Source organism: Tubulanus polymorphus, chromosome 7, assembly GCF_964204645.1.
Source record: "Tubulanus polymorphus chromosome 7, tnTubPoly1.2, whole genome shotgun sequence".
Taxonomy (NCBI): domain Eukaryota; kingdom Metazoa; phylum Nemertea; class Palaeonemertea; order Tubulaniformes; family Tubulanidae; genus Tubulanus; species Tubulanus polymorphus.
The window spans coordinates 13,663,505-13,678,661 of record NC_134031.1 but is presented as its reverse complement, the minus strand read 5'-3'; the positions used below and the strand labels follow the sequence as shown (position 1 = coordinate 13,678,661).

Sequence of the window (15,157 nt, the reverse complement as noted above, 5' to 3'; positions counted from 1 at the left end):
AATGCCCGGTGTTTGTCTCCCCCTTCCCAGATCTACTGGCAAGACAACGCCTGTTCATTCCCTTTGGACAAGATTCTGGTTACGCTTTTCCTCCAACTCCTGATCGATACATTTCAAGTAGAGTCAACCGACAACTGTGAATTGGCTCTTGTAGCGCCTTGTTGGCCGTCACAGACATTGTTGATAACCCTAAGGGCTCTGCCAAACTTTCCATCTGCTCACGCAGAGGAGATTCGAGCGTTGTTGGATCTTCATGCATGGCCGTTATCCAGCAATCCCTGCAGGGTGGAGGGGTTTTAAAGCAGGCCGCCTCTCATTGCTGCTTCCAATTGGGAGTCGACCAATAAAGTGTACAACGCCAAATGGCCTATTTATACTGGTTGATGTGGTGAGCGGCAGATCGATTCTTGCGCTCCCTAGGTTAGTTCATAGATATCTCTTAACCAATCAAGGTTTGAAGTGATCACGATCAGCAGTTGCTCATATGGTCAGCTTCTCTGGTTTCCTGACTTCACAGTTGATTTAAGGATTTCAAATCTGATAGGTCTGGGGATTGCAAGGCCATGGGTGCCTGAGGTTTTTGATGGGTTAGGCTTTTGAACCATTGTCAAGGGCTTCTTGGTTGGATGTGATGAAGATAACTGATTTTTTGCGGCTGCTTGCTATGACTGGGCTTGTGTGGAAGAGGGCTTTCCCATCGTGTACCTTGAGATCTCCCACATCATTCCTTATGTCCAGTTAGAGCCCTGCGTTTCTGGACCAGGGAGTCCCTAAGAGAGGTTAAAGTGTTTGTCGATTTATTTCGATTTCAGATACTGCCAAAGTCAAAATATCTAAAGATCGCTGGGTGGGTTTAAGGATTGATAAAGGAGCCCTTAGCTCTAGAGGGCTTTGTGCCTCCTAAAGTGTCGCCACATCAAGTAAGAAGAATGGCGACCTCCTTTTGCCTCTTTTTATTTTGGGGATCCGTCTGGTCAGATCGGTACGCTCGCAACGGGATCAGTGGTGGCTCATCGAGTCATAAATGACGGGCCTCTGCTCGGGGGTTGTATTATCCCTGGAGTCTCTTATCCTTTTTCTACGCCCAGGAGATTTTAACTGAATCTTGAAACTGGTCGTTAGCTAAATTGTGAAGCGGTTTTTTTCAATTTGGCCGAAGGAGATCAGTTTGTCCTTTTAACTCTTTCAGTGCCCTTGTGTGATTTGAGAAAACCCTCAGATTGCCGGTCATTGTTAACTAATAAGTAGGAAAATCAGTAGTACCATTGGAGCTCCATGAAGTGAAAACTCCAGGAGATATAGCTTTATGGTAATTTAAAAGTCTGTAAGGTATGACACTACAAAATTTTGGCGATTTTTCTTACTGAAAGTGACCTCTATCTTGTGGAAATGAACTAATTTGCATAGTTTATAGTTGGTGACCTATTTATTTGATAACGCCCTAAATTTCAGGTATTGAGAACGAACAAATCGGGTATCTAGTCTCACCTAACAGCTGACAATAGAATATTTTATGTCTACTGTCAGAAGTAAAAATCATATCGGTAATTATGTTTAGAAAATGAGCTTATAGTTAGATCACATGACCTCCAGATAGGTACCCACTACTTTCAAGTGCAAAAAACTCAAATATTTTTATTTGCAACACCACAAAAAGGCAGCATAAAAACATACTAATGGGCGCAGACATTCAATCAAGCCATCTGCGGCAGGTTTCTCTGCAGAATTCTATACGAAAAACTAAAAATAAAACTGCCATTAGAAATGTCGATTTTTGTCGACAGGGCACTGTCAAACCTGACAAATGTCGACTGGGCCCTGAATAAATTAAGGGTTTTCCTTTTGTTTCTGAGTTGATTTATCTTATCTAGAGCAGCTAGGCTAGCTCTTGTAATTAGCTCCTCAATTAGATGGAGTGCATACCGGGTTGACTCATTCGTTTGGTGAAGTCCTCAGTTTAAAAAAAAATCTTGGACGGTCGTGTAATATGGCAAGCTTAATGCTGATATTTTCATCAAGGGCAGCAAAGTTTGATATATGGAGTCTCCTCGTTTCAAACAATAGAATGGAGGAGGGTGTTGACTGGGGGCGCTGTCAGGTTCAGTCTCACCGGTTCAACTCATGTTTCATGAGAAATTTCTGGGTTCTAGGTAGGTTAACTTAAATTTTTTCGAGGTCCGAACTTGGTTGCCCTCCTCCTAGTGCTTAATCATTCTAGTCATTAACCACAATCACATGTTTAATTTTGTCATACAGGTAATATCTTAGGTAATACAAATTTTACTGTTAGAAATACAGATTTTTGAAAACCAAAAAGACTGTGTGTATTGCTGGATCCGATCCTGGTTTGAAGCCACCACCTTTTATTGCAAATCAAACAAACTGTCTACCTATACAAAAAGCAATGAGTACAGGACATTTATATTCATTTGTACCGACTATTTATTATCCTGCCATTGCTGTATTTGTGTGCAATGAGTACAGGACATTTCTCTTCATTTGCATGGACTATTTATGAATCCTGCCATTGGTGTAATTGTAATAAGAAAAATAATAATTTGGTAATTACATTTCAGGAAGCACTGATGGAGCAGTACCAGTTTTCAAAGGTATACATCTACACATTGCCTATGTACTGTTGAAATATTAATACTTCTACCTATATCGTTTTGTCATAATATTGTTAATTGTAGCAAAAGAAGAAAGCTGACACTTTATTGCTGGAGAAACAAATTGAAAATGAACAGAGGCAGCAAGCCCATCTGACAGCTGTTGCAAAATCTCAAAAACAAAATATCCTCACAGAAATATCAAAGGTAGGCCTACATTTGAATGTTGCACATGCATACAAATAGCCCAAACCTTATTTTTCATCATATATTTCATTATTTACTGTGTGATTATATACTTTATATGAGTAGGGTCAAGATAAGTTGGACAATGATTTAAATGTTCTTCAACTACAAAAGGAACTGAACCGTAAAGATATGATTGATAAACTATATGAAGGTGAGTTGTATGTCAAACCACAGTTATAATAAGGACTAATAGGAAGGACACTTGCAAGGCAGGTGGTAGAATGTTTGTTCTTTCATGAGTGTTCTCCTCTTTATTTCATATTAGCCGAAAGGAATGCATCGAATTTAACGCAGCATATTTTGGAAATGAACGAAAAACATCGCAAACGGGAAGAAACCATGGATAAAATGGAAAAAGAACGCATAAAAGCAGAAGAATGGTTCAAAGTGCGACAAGAAGAAGAAGCATTATTGCGAAAACAAGAAGTCATAGGTTAGTTTTGCATTTTGCTTCTCAGCGATTCACAGTTGTGGAAATCAGTCTAGAATTAAAAATATGATAACCAGTTTGTTTGTGTGTCCAAATAGCTGCAATGGAGAAAGTTATTTCTGAAAGTGAGATGTTTGAACGAATTCGCCTGAATTACGTTTACAACACAAACGAAGCTGCAAAACGCGCATTAAATGAGTAAGTGTGTTGAAATAAGTGTACCTATGTTTTGAGAGATTGGTTTAGTCAATCTACCATATCTATCGGCATGCAAGTAAACCTGGCCTGTAAGTTGCATCCTCCCTTGGCAGGGATTCGTACCTGATGGCATTGCTAAACTCGGCATGAAACTCTGCCACACTAGCTCAGTAAATTGTTATGTAATTGGCGGCCATCTTAGTCTTCATGCATAGATCTGTAAAATATTTTTGAGATAATTTTACCTGATGTTTTGAGTCTTGACTAAAATTCACTTCAGCGAAACTGAATTCAGCGATATTTTCCTGAAGGTGAGTCTTAGTGTAGACTCAAAACGTCAGATCAAATGAATGTTCATTTGATAATTGTTTTATTTCTATCATCTCGTTTTTTGGTTCGTTTAAACAACAAATGCTAGGGTATTAAAAACCTCTATGGATAAATGAGAGTGATTTCTATTCTGACAGTGAATGTATGGTAGATGGAGCTTTAAGTGAGTTGCTGTTAAACCGAGATGTGGATAAAAGTGAACTGGTGAAATCATTGCATGACGAGGAAGAGATGCAACGTAATGCATTTATAGCATTACAGCTGCAGAAGGACTCCAAACACCATCGTGTTAGCAAACAGATTGAACTCATTCAACAAGAGTTATCTCAGCTCACTCTATTGGAGGTTGAAAAACGTGATCAAAAATTCCAAAACGAAAAGGTAAATATGAAAATTGCTATCCTTTCTTCTGCTGGGGCTCACCTGGTGCCGGCAGTTTTCTGAGTGCAAATATGCTAAATCAAACTCAATATGAATGAAAATGCAATTCTTTATAATGCCATGTTGTTCTTAATGTTATAGAACATTCTGGAAGATAAACGACAAGCCTTGTCCTTGCTGTTATTACAATTGATGCGGGAACGAGATAAAAGAGAACAGGAACTGAGAAATAGACTTGTATGTATATTACAATTGCCTTTCCATCCTGAAAAGGGCTGTTTCAGTCATATGGCACACCAACAAAAGCCATTTGGGTGAGCAAAAGTGGGCTCCCTCTGAATTACTTAATTTAACTGAACATTTTCAAAATAGAAGTCACATGCATTGAACCCCTGGACACCCAGCAGAACGTGTGATCCACTTATACCTATATTATGAATGATTAACAATTTAAAGTTGACTGTGTATGCCATCAAAAGGAAAAGACATTAATTCAGCATTCATACCTAATTGTAACCAAAATTGGAAAGAAAGAGCAAGTTTAAGTTGAGAAGAATGTAGTATACCTGTAATATTTTTCTAAAATTTGTGCACAATTGTATTGTGTTGTGTTTTATAGAATGAAATGGAAAGTCAACGTCAAGATGATCAAAAGGATTACTGGTTAATTCAGTATCAGCGTTTAATGGATAGGAAGCCGAAAGCTCTGATGGATGTAGTAAGTATAATTAAAAATTTGATGAGATTATCAAGGCCCGACTTTACTACATATATCAAAACATCCTTAGAGGATGGGCAAGATGCAGTCAAACTATGGCCTGAAATCTGATGATAATGATGATGATAACATGCACTCAAGGAACCACATGGATAGATAATTTGCTTGCTAGTTGCTCATAAATATGTGCTGTGCATATGTGAAGCACATTTATAAGAACTTGGCTTGACTGCTCACCATTACACCACTCCTAGATAATATGGCTCTGGTATTTGTAGGAAAAAATGTTGGAAATATCGGTAGTGAAGATACTGGAACAGTCTAATGCTGGAGAATATATACCGCATTTTGCCAGGCATCGTATTACGATAGAAACAATGTTACAACTCACGGATGCTGAACTGAGACAAGTATGTTGAATTTATAACATTTTAAGGTCAAAACTTTGTTGAAGATCCTGCGACAATAAAGAATTTACATTTCAGGTCTTGCTGACCGGAAAAGCTATTGATAAAGGGATTTTGCATGCATATTCTCTTGATTATCAGTGAAAAAGAATCAATACGTACTCTTGTCTTCATATATCAACTAAAGCATTTATTTTACTCTATTATGATTTTCACTGGTGACTAGCATATTCAGTGTCTTAGAGAATATGCATAGAGAATATTTCTCTATCACTTCTTTTTAGCCTACATTGTGTTCTTCTTCGTCTGTCCATAGACAGAATTCTATCATTTGGGATGTTTTGAAGATGCTTCAATGGATTGTCTTGATATTTTGATTTTTCATGTATTTACCCTAGACACACCTTCAGCCCAAGAACTGGCCCGGTCAGAATCAAGGTGGCTGACTGGCGGCTATTTTTGTTCACCAAAATCCGTACATTTTACACATCTTTAGGATCAACTGTAGAATGGTCCTGAGAGTAACTTTTTGTTAGCTCTTGGTAGCATAAATTGTAATCAATGAATTTTTCCCGATTCTACTAACTGATGCTTGATCTTGTTTCATGAAATCACAGGGAAAGCCCTTCAGAAGGACATATGGCACCCCAACAAAAGCCATTTGGGTGAGCAAAAGTGGGCTCCCTCTTAATTACTTAACTTAACTGAACATTTTCAAAATAGAAGTCACATGCATTCAACCCCTGGACACCCAGCAGAACGTGTGATCCACTTATACCTATATTATGAATGATTAACAATTTAAAGTTGACTGTGTATGCCATCAAAAGAAAAAGACATTAATTCAGCATTCATACCTAATTGTAACCAAAATTGGAAAGAAAGAGCAAGTTTAAGTTGAGAAGGACATCACTTGGAAATCCCTCTAGAAGGGTTTTCCCATCAACATCATTATCAAAAACTGTTCTACCATGAACTTGTGACTCAACTATAGTGAACTGATATTAATCTCAGTGTAGAGTAAACAGATAAAAAGCCACAGCAGATATATACAAACGTTTATTATCTGGCAGTTGCAGGGTTACTTCTAAACCCCATCATCAGATAAACTAAAATGATACAATTATGAATTGCAGTAATGCAAAAATGTGGTGGTTACCAAAGAAGGGAACCAGGAGCTGAGAATCAATCACAAGGATATACGATTAGGACAAATAGTAAACCTGTATTAGAATTCACAGTATTGGGATTTTCTATGATAATAACTGATTCTATATTGTGTCTTTTTCTAAGGTCATTGCATGGATATTTTAACTTGCTTTGACTGTAACTGAATGTATGACCTGTTCCAAAAGTATGTGTAATCACTGAACTTTCCAATTTGGCATTAATAACATCACATCTTTGTTCTTTTATTCGTGTACAAACTGACCAACCAATCTCTCTGATGTTAGCCTTTTCACATTGACTACAGGGAATTTTATAGATACCACATTCAGTAGGTTCTCGGGATTCTATGTTTCTACACAAGACATTGCTGAGTTAATTATGATATTGCTACTAGTGCTAATTTGCTACTAGCGCTACAGTTCTTTTCTGATCTTGACCAAACTTGGTTTGAAATTAATATGGGCCAAGCGTTAAAAAGTTATAGAGCCATTTCCCCAATTTGACCTTCAGAGGCGCTGTACAGATGGCGCTTGTAAAATCTTTCAATCGCTACTAGTCCTACAATCATTATTCGAGCTTGACAAAGCTCGGTATGTAGATACTATGGGCCAAGGGCTAAAAAGTTATAGAACTGTTTTCCGGATTTGAACACTTGAAATCTTATCGTATAGCAGCAGAACTGTATCAGCCGACTGGCTGCTTGTCATAATTAGGGTTTTCTGTTACATCACAGAAAACCCTATTGAGATTCGCGTGTTTCTTATTATTATTATCATTATTATTATTTTTTTCCACACTTTTTTGTCAAAAGTACATAGGCTTTTTTACATTACCGCTGTTGCCGATACAATCCGTCTGATATCATTCAGATCTACAGATACTCCGTGCGAATTTTGAAGAATCAACGTTACAAAAGCACTGTCGGGCCGTAAACATCCAAAATTGAGCCCCATTCAAAGAGCCGACATGTTTTTTTTTCTAAGTCGTCTCTCCGAAATCTACCGCACATTTCTTGTCACATCGATTATCAATTCAAGCATAAATTAACAAATTTATTACCCAACGATTGCGCATTCAGCCGCGGTTTTTAGCCCACTTGGGACTTTAGTCCCAGCGGGCTATTGCGTTCACTTTTCGTCCGTCGTCCATCCGTTCGTCCGTCCGTAGACGGAATCCAGTTATTTTGGGAAGTTTTGAAGACGCTTCAAGGTAACGTCTTGATATTTGGGTTACACATGTATCTACCCTAGACACATCTTCAGCCCAAAAACTGGCCCTGTCAGAATCAAGATGGCCGACTGGCAGTCATTGTTGTTCGCCAAAATCAGCACTTTTTACACATTTTTGAACTTTTTGAGGGAAATTTGACGCTTTGATCAATTACCTTGATCTTTCGGATATATGTGAATCCCCCCAGGGCCCATCAACATTACAAAAATTGGGTCGGTCGGACTCAAGATGGCCTTCCTATGACCTTTTTAGTGCCCAAAAATGTTAATTTTGGCCCGAATTCTGAGTTCTGTAGCTTCCTACTGGTTTGCCATTTCTCATTACAATTTGTGATGGATATTCTTTGGAAAGGGATGTTTTATACCTGAGACAGGTATTTTTCATCAGCCAATTATGACGCAATTGGCGGCCATCTTGGTGTCACCAGTACTCATTCGTAAGTGGGAAAAAGTTTTTCCACATTATATTGATACCTAAGCGTATTTTGCTACCACAATCAATTAGAAAGTTGTAGCTCATAACGTGTTCTATGATTGTGGTGAGTTTCAAGGTTATTGGATTTCGTATATGGCCACCAGGGGGCGTTGAATAATACAATATCTTAGCATTTCTTTATTAAATTTGTACCTATGCATATTTTGTAACCACAATCAATTGGAAAGTTGTAGCTCATGACATCATCTATGATTGTTGTGAGTTTTAAGGACATAAGTTTTTCTATATGGTCACCAGGGGGCGTTGAATAGTAGAATAACTTGGTATTTCCTTATTATATTGGTACCTAGGCATATTTTGTTACCATGATCAATTGCAAAGTTGTAGTTCATGACATGTTCTATGATTGTGGTGAGTTTCGAGGTCATCGGGTTTTGAATATGGTCACCAGGGGGCTTTGAATAGTAGAATGACTTAGTATTTCCATATTAAATTGGTAACGAGGCATATTTTGTTATCACAATCAATTACAAAATCGTAGCTGCTGACATGTTCTATGATTGTGGTGAGTTTCAAGATCATTGGTTTTTGTATATGGTCACCAGGGGGCGGTGAATGTTGAAATTGTTAGATTGTTGAGCATTTGAAACCACTTCCCAAGTGGGCATGGTGTCCCTGGACCCCTAGTTAAAAACTAATTTTAACAATAGCCCATTTTCCTCAAATCATATTACCAATATACAGGAAATTAACTACATTAGATTTTAAAAGCACTGTCAAGCCGTAAACATCGATGAATGGACATGTGTCACTACATCGTCGTTCCGGGGATCAGCGGAGACTTTCTCCTCATCATGAGAATCAAATCGAGTACAAATTAATTTATTACTACCAGTGATTTGGCTGCGGGCTTCAAGCAATTAGTTTAACAATACCTATTTTTCTTTACCAAATTTACATAATTAAGATAATCATCAGTGTACCGGGGAGTCGTAGGCCTAAACTAAACACGCCGAAGAGATATAGCGGAGAAAAGCTGTTGTGTCGACGAGGTATCAAAATAAAAGAATATATTACTTTATTCGGCCGCGGGCTTCAACCTCTATATCAATACCATCAATTCTCTATATTTCCTACAGTACATACCGATCATTGTCAAATGCACAAGGTATTTACTAAATACAAGTATATAACACACTCCTATCCGTATGCTGGACTCGCACTTGACATTCGGAGTAAGCGTTGGCTGTGGAGGAAAGGAGATCGTTCGCTGTGTCGCTTGAAGTTTTTATCGAGTTTTACGCGACCTTTAGGTTTAGGCCTACCGGTACTGAGCTTTACTGTCTCAAACAAACACAGTATAATTGTTGCGTTTATTAACGGACTCATGGGATTGAACTTCAAAACAAAATTTACGATATTTAGGAGGGTTGTTATTCAATAGGCCTACGACCAATCTGTCCGGATGTTAGGCCTACGCATATACATAGGCCTACATAGGCTAGTAGCCTCTACTAGGTTAAAGCTAAGTCCACTGTAAAGGAGGAATCAGATTTATTAAAATGCATGTTGATTAGTGATTAACTGGTTGTGACTTGCAACGATCAATCACAATTATCAATTTTATTTCCAAAAATGAAGATTTTTTTGAAAATTTCGTCTGAGCAGACAGCTTTATAAGCCAGACTTTTTATTTGAGTTTTTTCATCATAAATGAAACTGGTGTTTCATTAATTCCTAATGACTTAAGCCGGGTGTAGGTCGGCCTTGCGACGGCTTGTGACTCACTGCGACGCCAATCACTGCGACCGCCAGCGACAATTGTGTCGCAACGACTCATCGACATACGCTCCCTTGCGACGGGTTGCGACTTTCAGCAACGCCAGTCACAAGGAGTCGCACGTCTGTCACAACCAACCTATGCGCTCTTGTGACTGGCAGAAAATAGTCGCACACAGTCGCTGACAATCGTATCGCAACCGACTTGCACTGAAACTTGCGACGCAATGCGAGAATCGCATCGCGTCAAAAGGCCGACCTACGTCTGGCTTTAAGTTACTGCGGAGCCCCAGAAATATCTTTTTTTTCGTTCAAAAGACCTTTCGCTTGAAAATTCTTTCGTCGGAACAAAATTGATTTCGTTCCAACCAATAATATTCTGTTCGATTGAACCAATTTGAAAAAATCATTAGAACAAAGTTGAACAAACTTTTTTTTCCAAACGAAAGGTTTTTCGTTCGAAACAATCGTTCGATTGAACAGAATCGTTTTAATTTGAACAGAATTTTCTTATCAGAACATTAAGTTTTTCGTTCGAACAAGTATATTGTAAAAAGTTTTTTCTCCGAACCAAAAGTATTAAGTATTTCGTTCAATCGAACAGAATTGTTTTCATTCAACCAAATTTTTTTGCCGGGACAAAAAGTTTTTCATTTCAACAATAACAAAGCTTTCAGAATGTAGAAAAGTTTTGCTTCAAACAAAAAGCGTATTGTTCGATCAAACAGAATTGTTTTTATTCGAACAAGATTTTCTTGTTGGATCATTAAGATTTTTGGTCGAACAGCGTGTTAAGGTCGTTTTGGAAATTTACTCGGTCTGGTACATTTTGTATTACTGTGTATGTCATTTGTCAGGACATTAAACAGAAGACGACTTAGGATACTACCTTCCGTGACTCCACTAGTTAGACCGACTTATTCCAAGATGAGGCGCTACGTTGATTTCGGCTACAAGTTTTCATTCAGAGTTAATGCTGAGCCATTTCGCCGACCTATCATCGATACTGTTTCCTAATAGCCTTGTTTAGTAATGGCTGATGTTGTACCTTATCAAATGCTTTGTCGAAATCATAAAGAGAAATTATCGCCTAACAGTGGATTTTCCAGAGTCAAATAGGACCATCTGGTCCAGTTGTCCATGGTTTAATGTAGGTCAAATTGACTGTTTGTCGAGCTTCCTCTTATAAAACTGTGTTAACCATTGAACAGGATTCTAAGACTGTGCAGAAAACCCGCTATCGCTGCTTTGCAGCTATATTTTTGGAATTAAATTACTGAATCGTTGTGGTAAGAAGTCAATGGTCTGTTGGGAAAGGTGGTGAAATATTTCATTGATGTTCATGAAAATAAAGTGTTGAATGCTGTTAGGTCATAGTTGATCCAGGGAAGTGGTGAAAGTCAGTTTCATCAAAATTTCACACAAAATCGACTCCATTTTTAGCATTGGTTGACGTCTATGACGTGTCATGCCAATGCTAGTAAAATGGATCGAAAATAGTAGTACGAAAAAATAGCGCCGACTCTTTTCAGTTTCATAGTGACTTCAAATTGTCACTCCGTTCACGTAAAACATTAGAAACAGCTGAAAATGACTGAAAACAATGTTTCAATTATTCACCACAACATAGCGTCGCCAGATTTCTGATTTAATGGTCCAAAAAGTTATTTGATCGCATTTTTCTCGTTCATTATCTGGTAGATGAGAGTGGGTTAAACAATCGCGTAGCGATATGTCCGCATTAACATTGGCAGTAAAGAATGGGGAACAGCCTCTTCTGAATAGAAAAACATAAAATTATGTACCTCCGGTTTATAAATATCACAGTGTTTGGATATCACTGTTATTCCAACTATCAGTATCCATGGGATTATTAAGGATTAATTCTCATTGTCAGAATACATATTTCTAGAGCAGTGGAACGGCAGCCTACTTGTGACTGAAACCCGTATGTGATCGTGCGGGAACGCCTTTACTAAAGTTAAAACCATTTCATGATGACACAATTTTATCAGAGTTGTTTATTGGAGGAAAATATCATTGTTAAGTACGCCGAGAACAACCATGTTTTATTATCAATCAGTTGACTGACATTGTAAAATTCGATTCGGCTATATTCTAATATAAGTTTTGTTTTTAGGATGCCCTACCCGCCTGCTGCGCAATCATAAGGCGGCAGCACCCTCTTACGCACTCGGCAGAGATTCGCTTTGTAATGCGCGCCGGGAAAAAATACCTTTTATTATCTTTTCCATGCGTTAAACAATAGTGATTTAATTTACGTGTTGTTTGTCGTAAATTGTAATATTGCGATGGTTATTTGCCGCTGCTGTAGTTTTTTTGGAATTGAATTGAGCGGCCTCAGTAGCTCAGTGAGATAAGGCGTGCTGTTGTATCCAATCAATGCTGAGTTACAAGTGGGTTCGAGTCCTGCTGGCTGCGAACAGTGTGCGGGCAACACTTCAAAGGCCGTACCGCCATGAGGTTAAATGAACAATCCAATAGGAATAGTCTTGGGAAACCAAGATCCAAACGACGTACGTAAAGCCAAACAAACAAAAAGACAAACAAACAATCATCAGCAGGCCTCAGTGACACCATCGCTCTCTGCGACGTTTTGCATGCGTACATGCACCAGAGCTTGGAGCTCTAAGATCAGAGGGTCTTGCAATTGCATTCAGAAAAATCGTTCTGTTTTTGTTTTCATTATTCGGTGGGGCCTAACAGTTCATGCGTAAAAATTGGTATTTGTATCCAAATCTTGATTGATATAAATATCTTGGCTGGGACATGATGGAAAACATCAGAATAAACTATTTTCGTCTTTTTAACAGAATCGCATTAATGAGGTGTAACAGTACAAATAGCCTTGGCTAAATTGTTCGGCAGAAAATAAATTCATTTTCAGGAATAAAATTGTACTAGACAAATAGACCTTTAAGTCTGTGGTCCTCCTAATCAACATCGTCATAGAAGATTTGCCGGCAGATGTAAAACATTATAACCACTTAATACCACAGTATAATCTACCAATGCTTCAAGGCCCATGGGCCTCTTGTTGCTAGATTTTTTTCTAGTTTAATTTTCAATTAAATTAATTATGCATTACAGAGGGCATATAGATTTTTAGCTCTCGAGGAATGAGAGACTATTACTGGCGTGTCAGCATTGTGTCGTGTATGTTTATCGCGAACCGAAGCATACCGTTTTTACTTTCATTGAATTAACGAAAGATCCGATAAATGGGGTTAAATACGCTGCAAAAGTAACAGTAACAGTAACAGTAACATTAAGTGATGGACCGCTTTGGCGATCTTAACACTGTTTACACAGTTGTTAGATTTTAAAGTTAAAGCACATTTGCCGAGGTATCATTAGCGTCTGTATAGTTTGTAGTTAGTTTTTGGTTCATAGTCTTTCCAATTATCGTCCAGCCAAGCCTTGAACGAATTCACAGATGGTGCTTCCACAACTTCTGTCGGCAGACTGTTCCAGTAATTGATAATTCTATTTGTAAAATATTTCAGTCTAATGTTCTTGCGGCATCGTCTTTTTTCCAACTTGCAAGGATGACCTCTGGTGAAACGGCATCTAGCATCTAACATGATAATATCATTATCGGTGGAATATACGTTAGTTACTAGTTTGAATGTCTCGATCATGTCATAGCGTAATCGTCTATAAGTGAGACTCGGAATTTTAAGATATTTTAATCTTTCTTCATACGGCAAGTTTTTTACATTCACAATCATTCTCGTCGCTCTTCTTTGAATACTCTCTAATTTATCGGTTTCTGACAGAGAAATATTAGACCACACTGGATTGTTGTACTCCAGAATTGGTCTAACCTGTGATTTGTACAGCAACACAAACGCTTAGCTATCACGAACATTGATGGTTTTTTTTTAATGGTGTATAGCACCCTATTAGCTTTCAGAACGACGTCGTTCACATGACGTTTGAAATTCAATTTATCATCAATTGTTATTCCTAAATCGCGTTCGTATTCCAATGTTTTGATGACACTACCCTGAAGTTCATAGTTGAAAGTCGGTTCAATGCATCCAATTCGTAACCTATTTGCCTTATCAGGGTGGAATTTTAATTTCCACTCATCCGACCAACTCATTGCGCTATCAAGACGATGCTGTAGATCATTACAGTCGTCTAAAGACTTGATAACTTTGTATAATTTCGTATCATCCGCAAAAAGTTTCACTGGAGTGGTAATAATTGCAGGTAAGTCATCTATGTAAATTACGAAAAGCATCGGACCGAGCACGCTTCCTTGAGGAACTCCGCTTATCACAGGTCTCCAATTTGAAAAACTATCGTTGACACGAACACACTGTTTCCGATTACTTAAAAACGATTTAATCCACTCAGCGATTTTCCCGCAGATTCCGTAAGCATTCAGTTTCAGAATCAATCGACGGTTTGGAACCGTGTTGAAAGCTTTCTCAAAGTCTAAATAAATGCAATCAACGGAATTGCCTTCATCAAGCGCTACAGTCCAGTCATCAAGCGTTTCGAGCAAATTGCTTAAAGTAGATCTTCCAGAACGAAAACCATGTTGACTATTTGATAGCAGATTGTTTGTCTCTAGGTGATACATGATTTCATCACGTAATATTTTCCATTCATTTCGATAACATCGAACAGTTTTTTGCTACATCTTTGTCACCCTTTTTAAATAATGGGGATATAGATCCCAGTTTCCAGTCAGAAGGAATTATGCCAGATTCTAGTGACTTCTGAAAGATAATGGTTAATGGTTTACAAATCTCATTTCTCGCTTCATATTTTACTGGCGGATGTATGTTATCTGGACCAGCTGATTTGTTCACATTCATATTTTTGGCGAACCGTGGGTTTGCCTATGCAAACGGTCTGATGAAGCAATTTTCATTGAAAATGAATAGAGTACCGGTGTGTCAACAAGGCACAAACATTGGCTGTTGAACCGATTGTGTTGATTTTTGGTTTCATGGTTTGGCTTAATGAGTTCTCGAGCCCACAAAAATTTCATAGTGATCGAGTTATTTTTAGGGGACTTATTCTTGAAAAACACGCAAAAACCCTGCTTTTTAGCACTAAGTAATGGCACGTTTTTATATATGACAATTTTAATGCTTGCAATTGAAATATATAAAAGTTCAATCCTTCCTGGAAGTGTTGCCGTTTTTAGTTTGACTGATCTCAATGTACTTTTCGGCCTACA

At 38.1% G+C, this 15,157-nt stretch overlaps 1 protein-coding gene across 1 annotated transcript in view; it reads left to right on the top strand.

The window, feature by feature from the left end:
• Positions 1-15,157, top strand: part of LOC141908631 (E3 ubiquitin-protein ligase LRSAM1-like) — a 65,273-nt gene that overhangs the window by 36,930 nt on the left and 13,186 nt on the right. Inside the window, exons 10-18 of the mRNA XM_074798741.1 lie at positions 2,577-2,609; positions 2,694-2,816; positions 2,922-3,009; positions 3,124-3,291; positions 3,387-3,486; positions 3,954-4,197; positions 4,339-4,434; positions 4,817-4,915; positions 5,194-5,325. Coding sequence (XP_074654842.1) covers positions 2,577-2,609; positions 2,694-2,816; positions 2,922-3,009; positions 3,124-3,291; positions 3,387-3,486; positions 3,954-4,197; positions 4,339-4,434; positions 4,817-4,915; positions 5,194-5,325 — 1,083 coding nt within the window. The remainder of the gene's footprint in view (positions 1-2,576; positions 2,610-2,693; positions 2,817-2,921; positions 3,010-3,123; positions 3,292-3,386; positions 3,487-3,953; positions 4,198-4,338; positions 4,435-4,816; positions 4,916-5,193; positions 5,326-15,157) is intronic.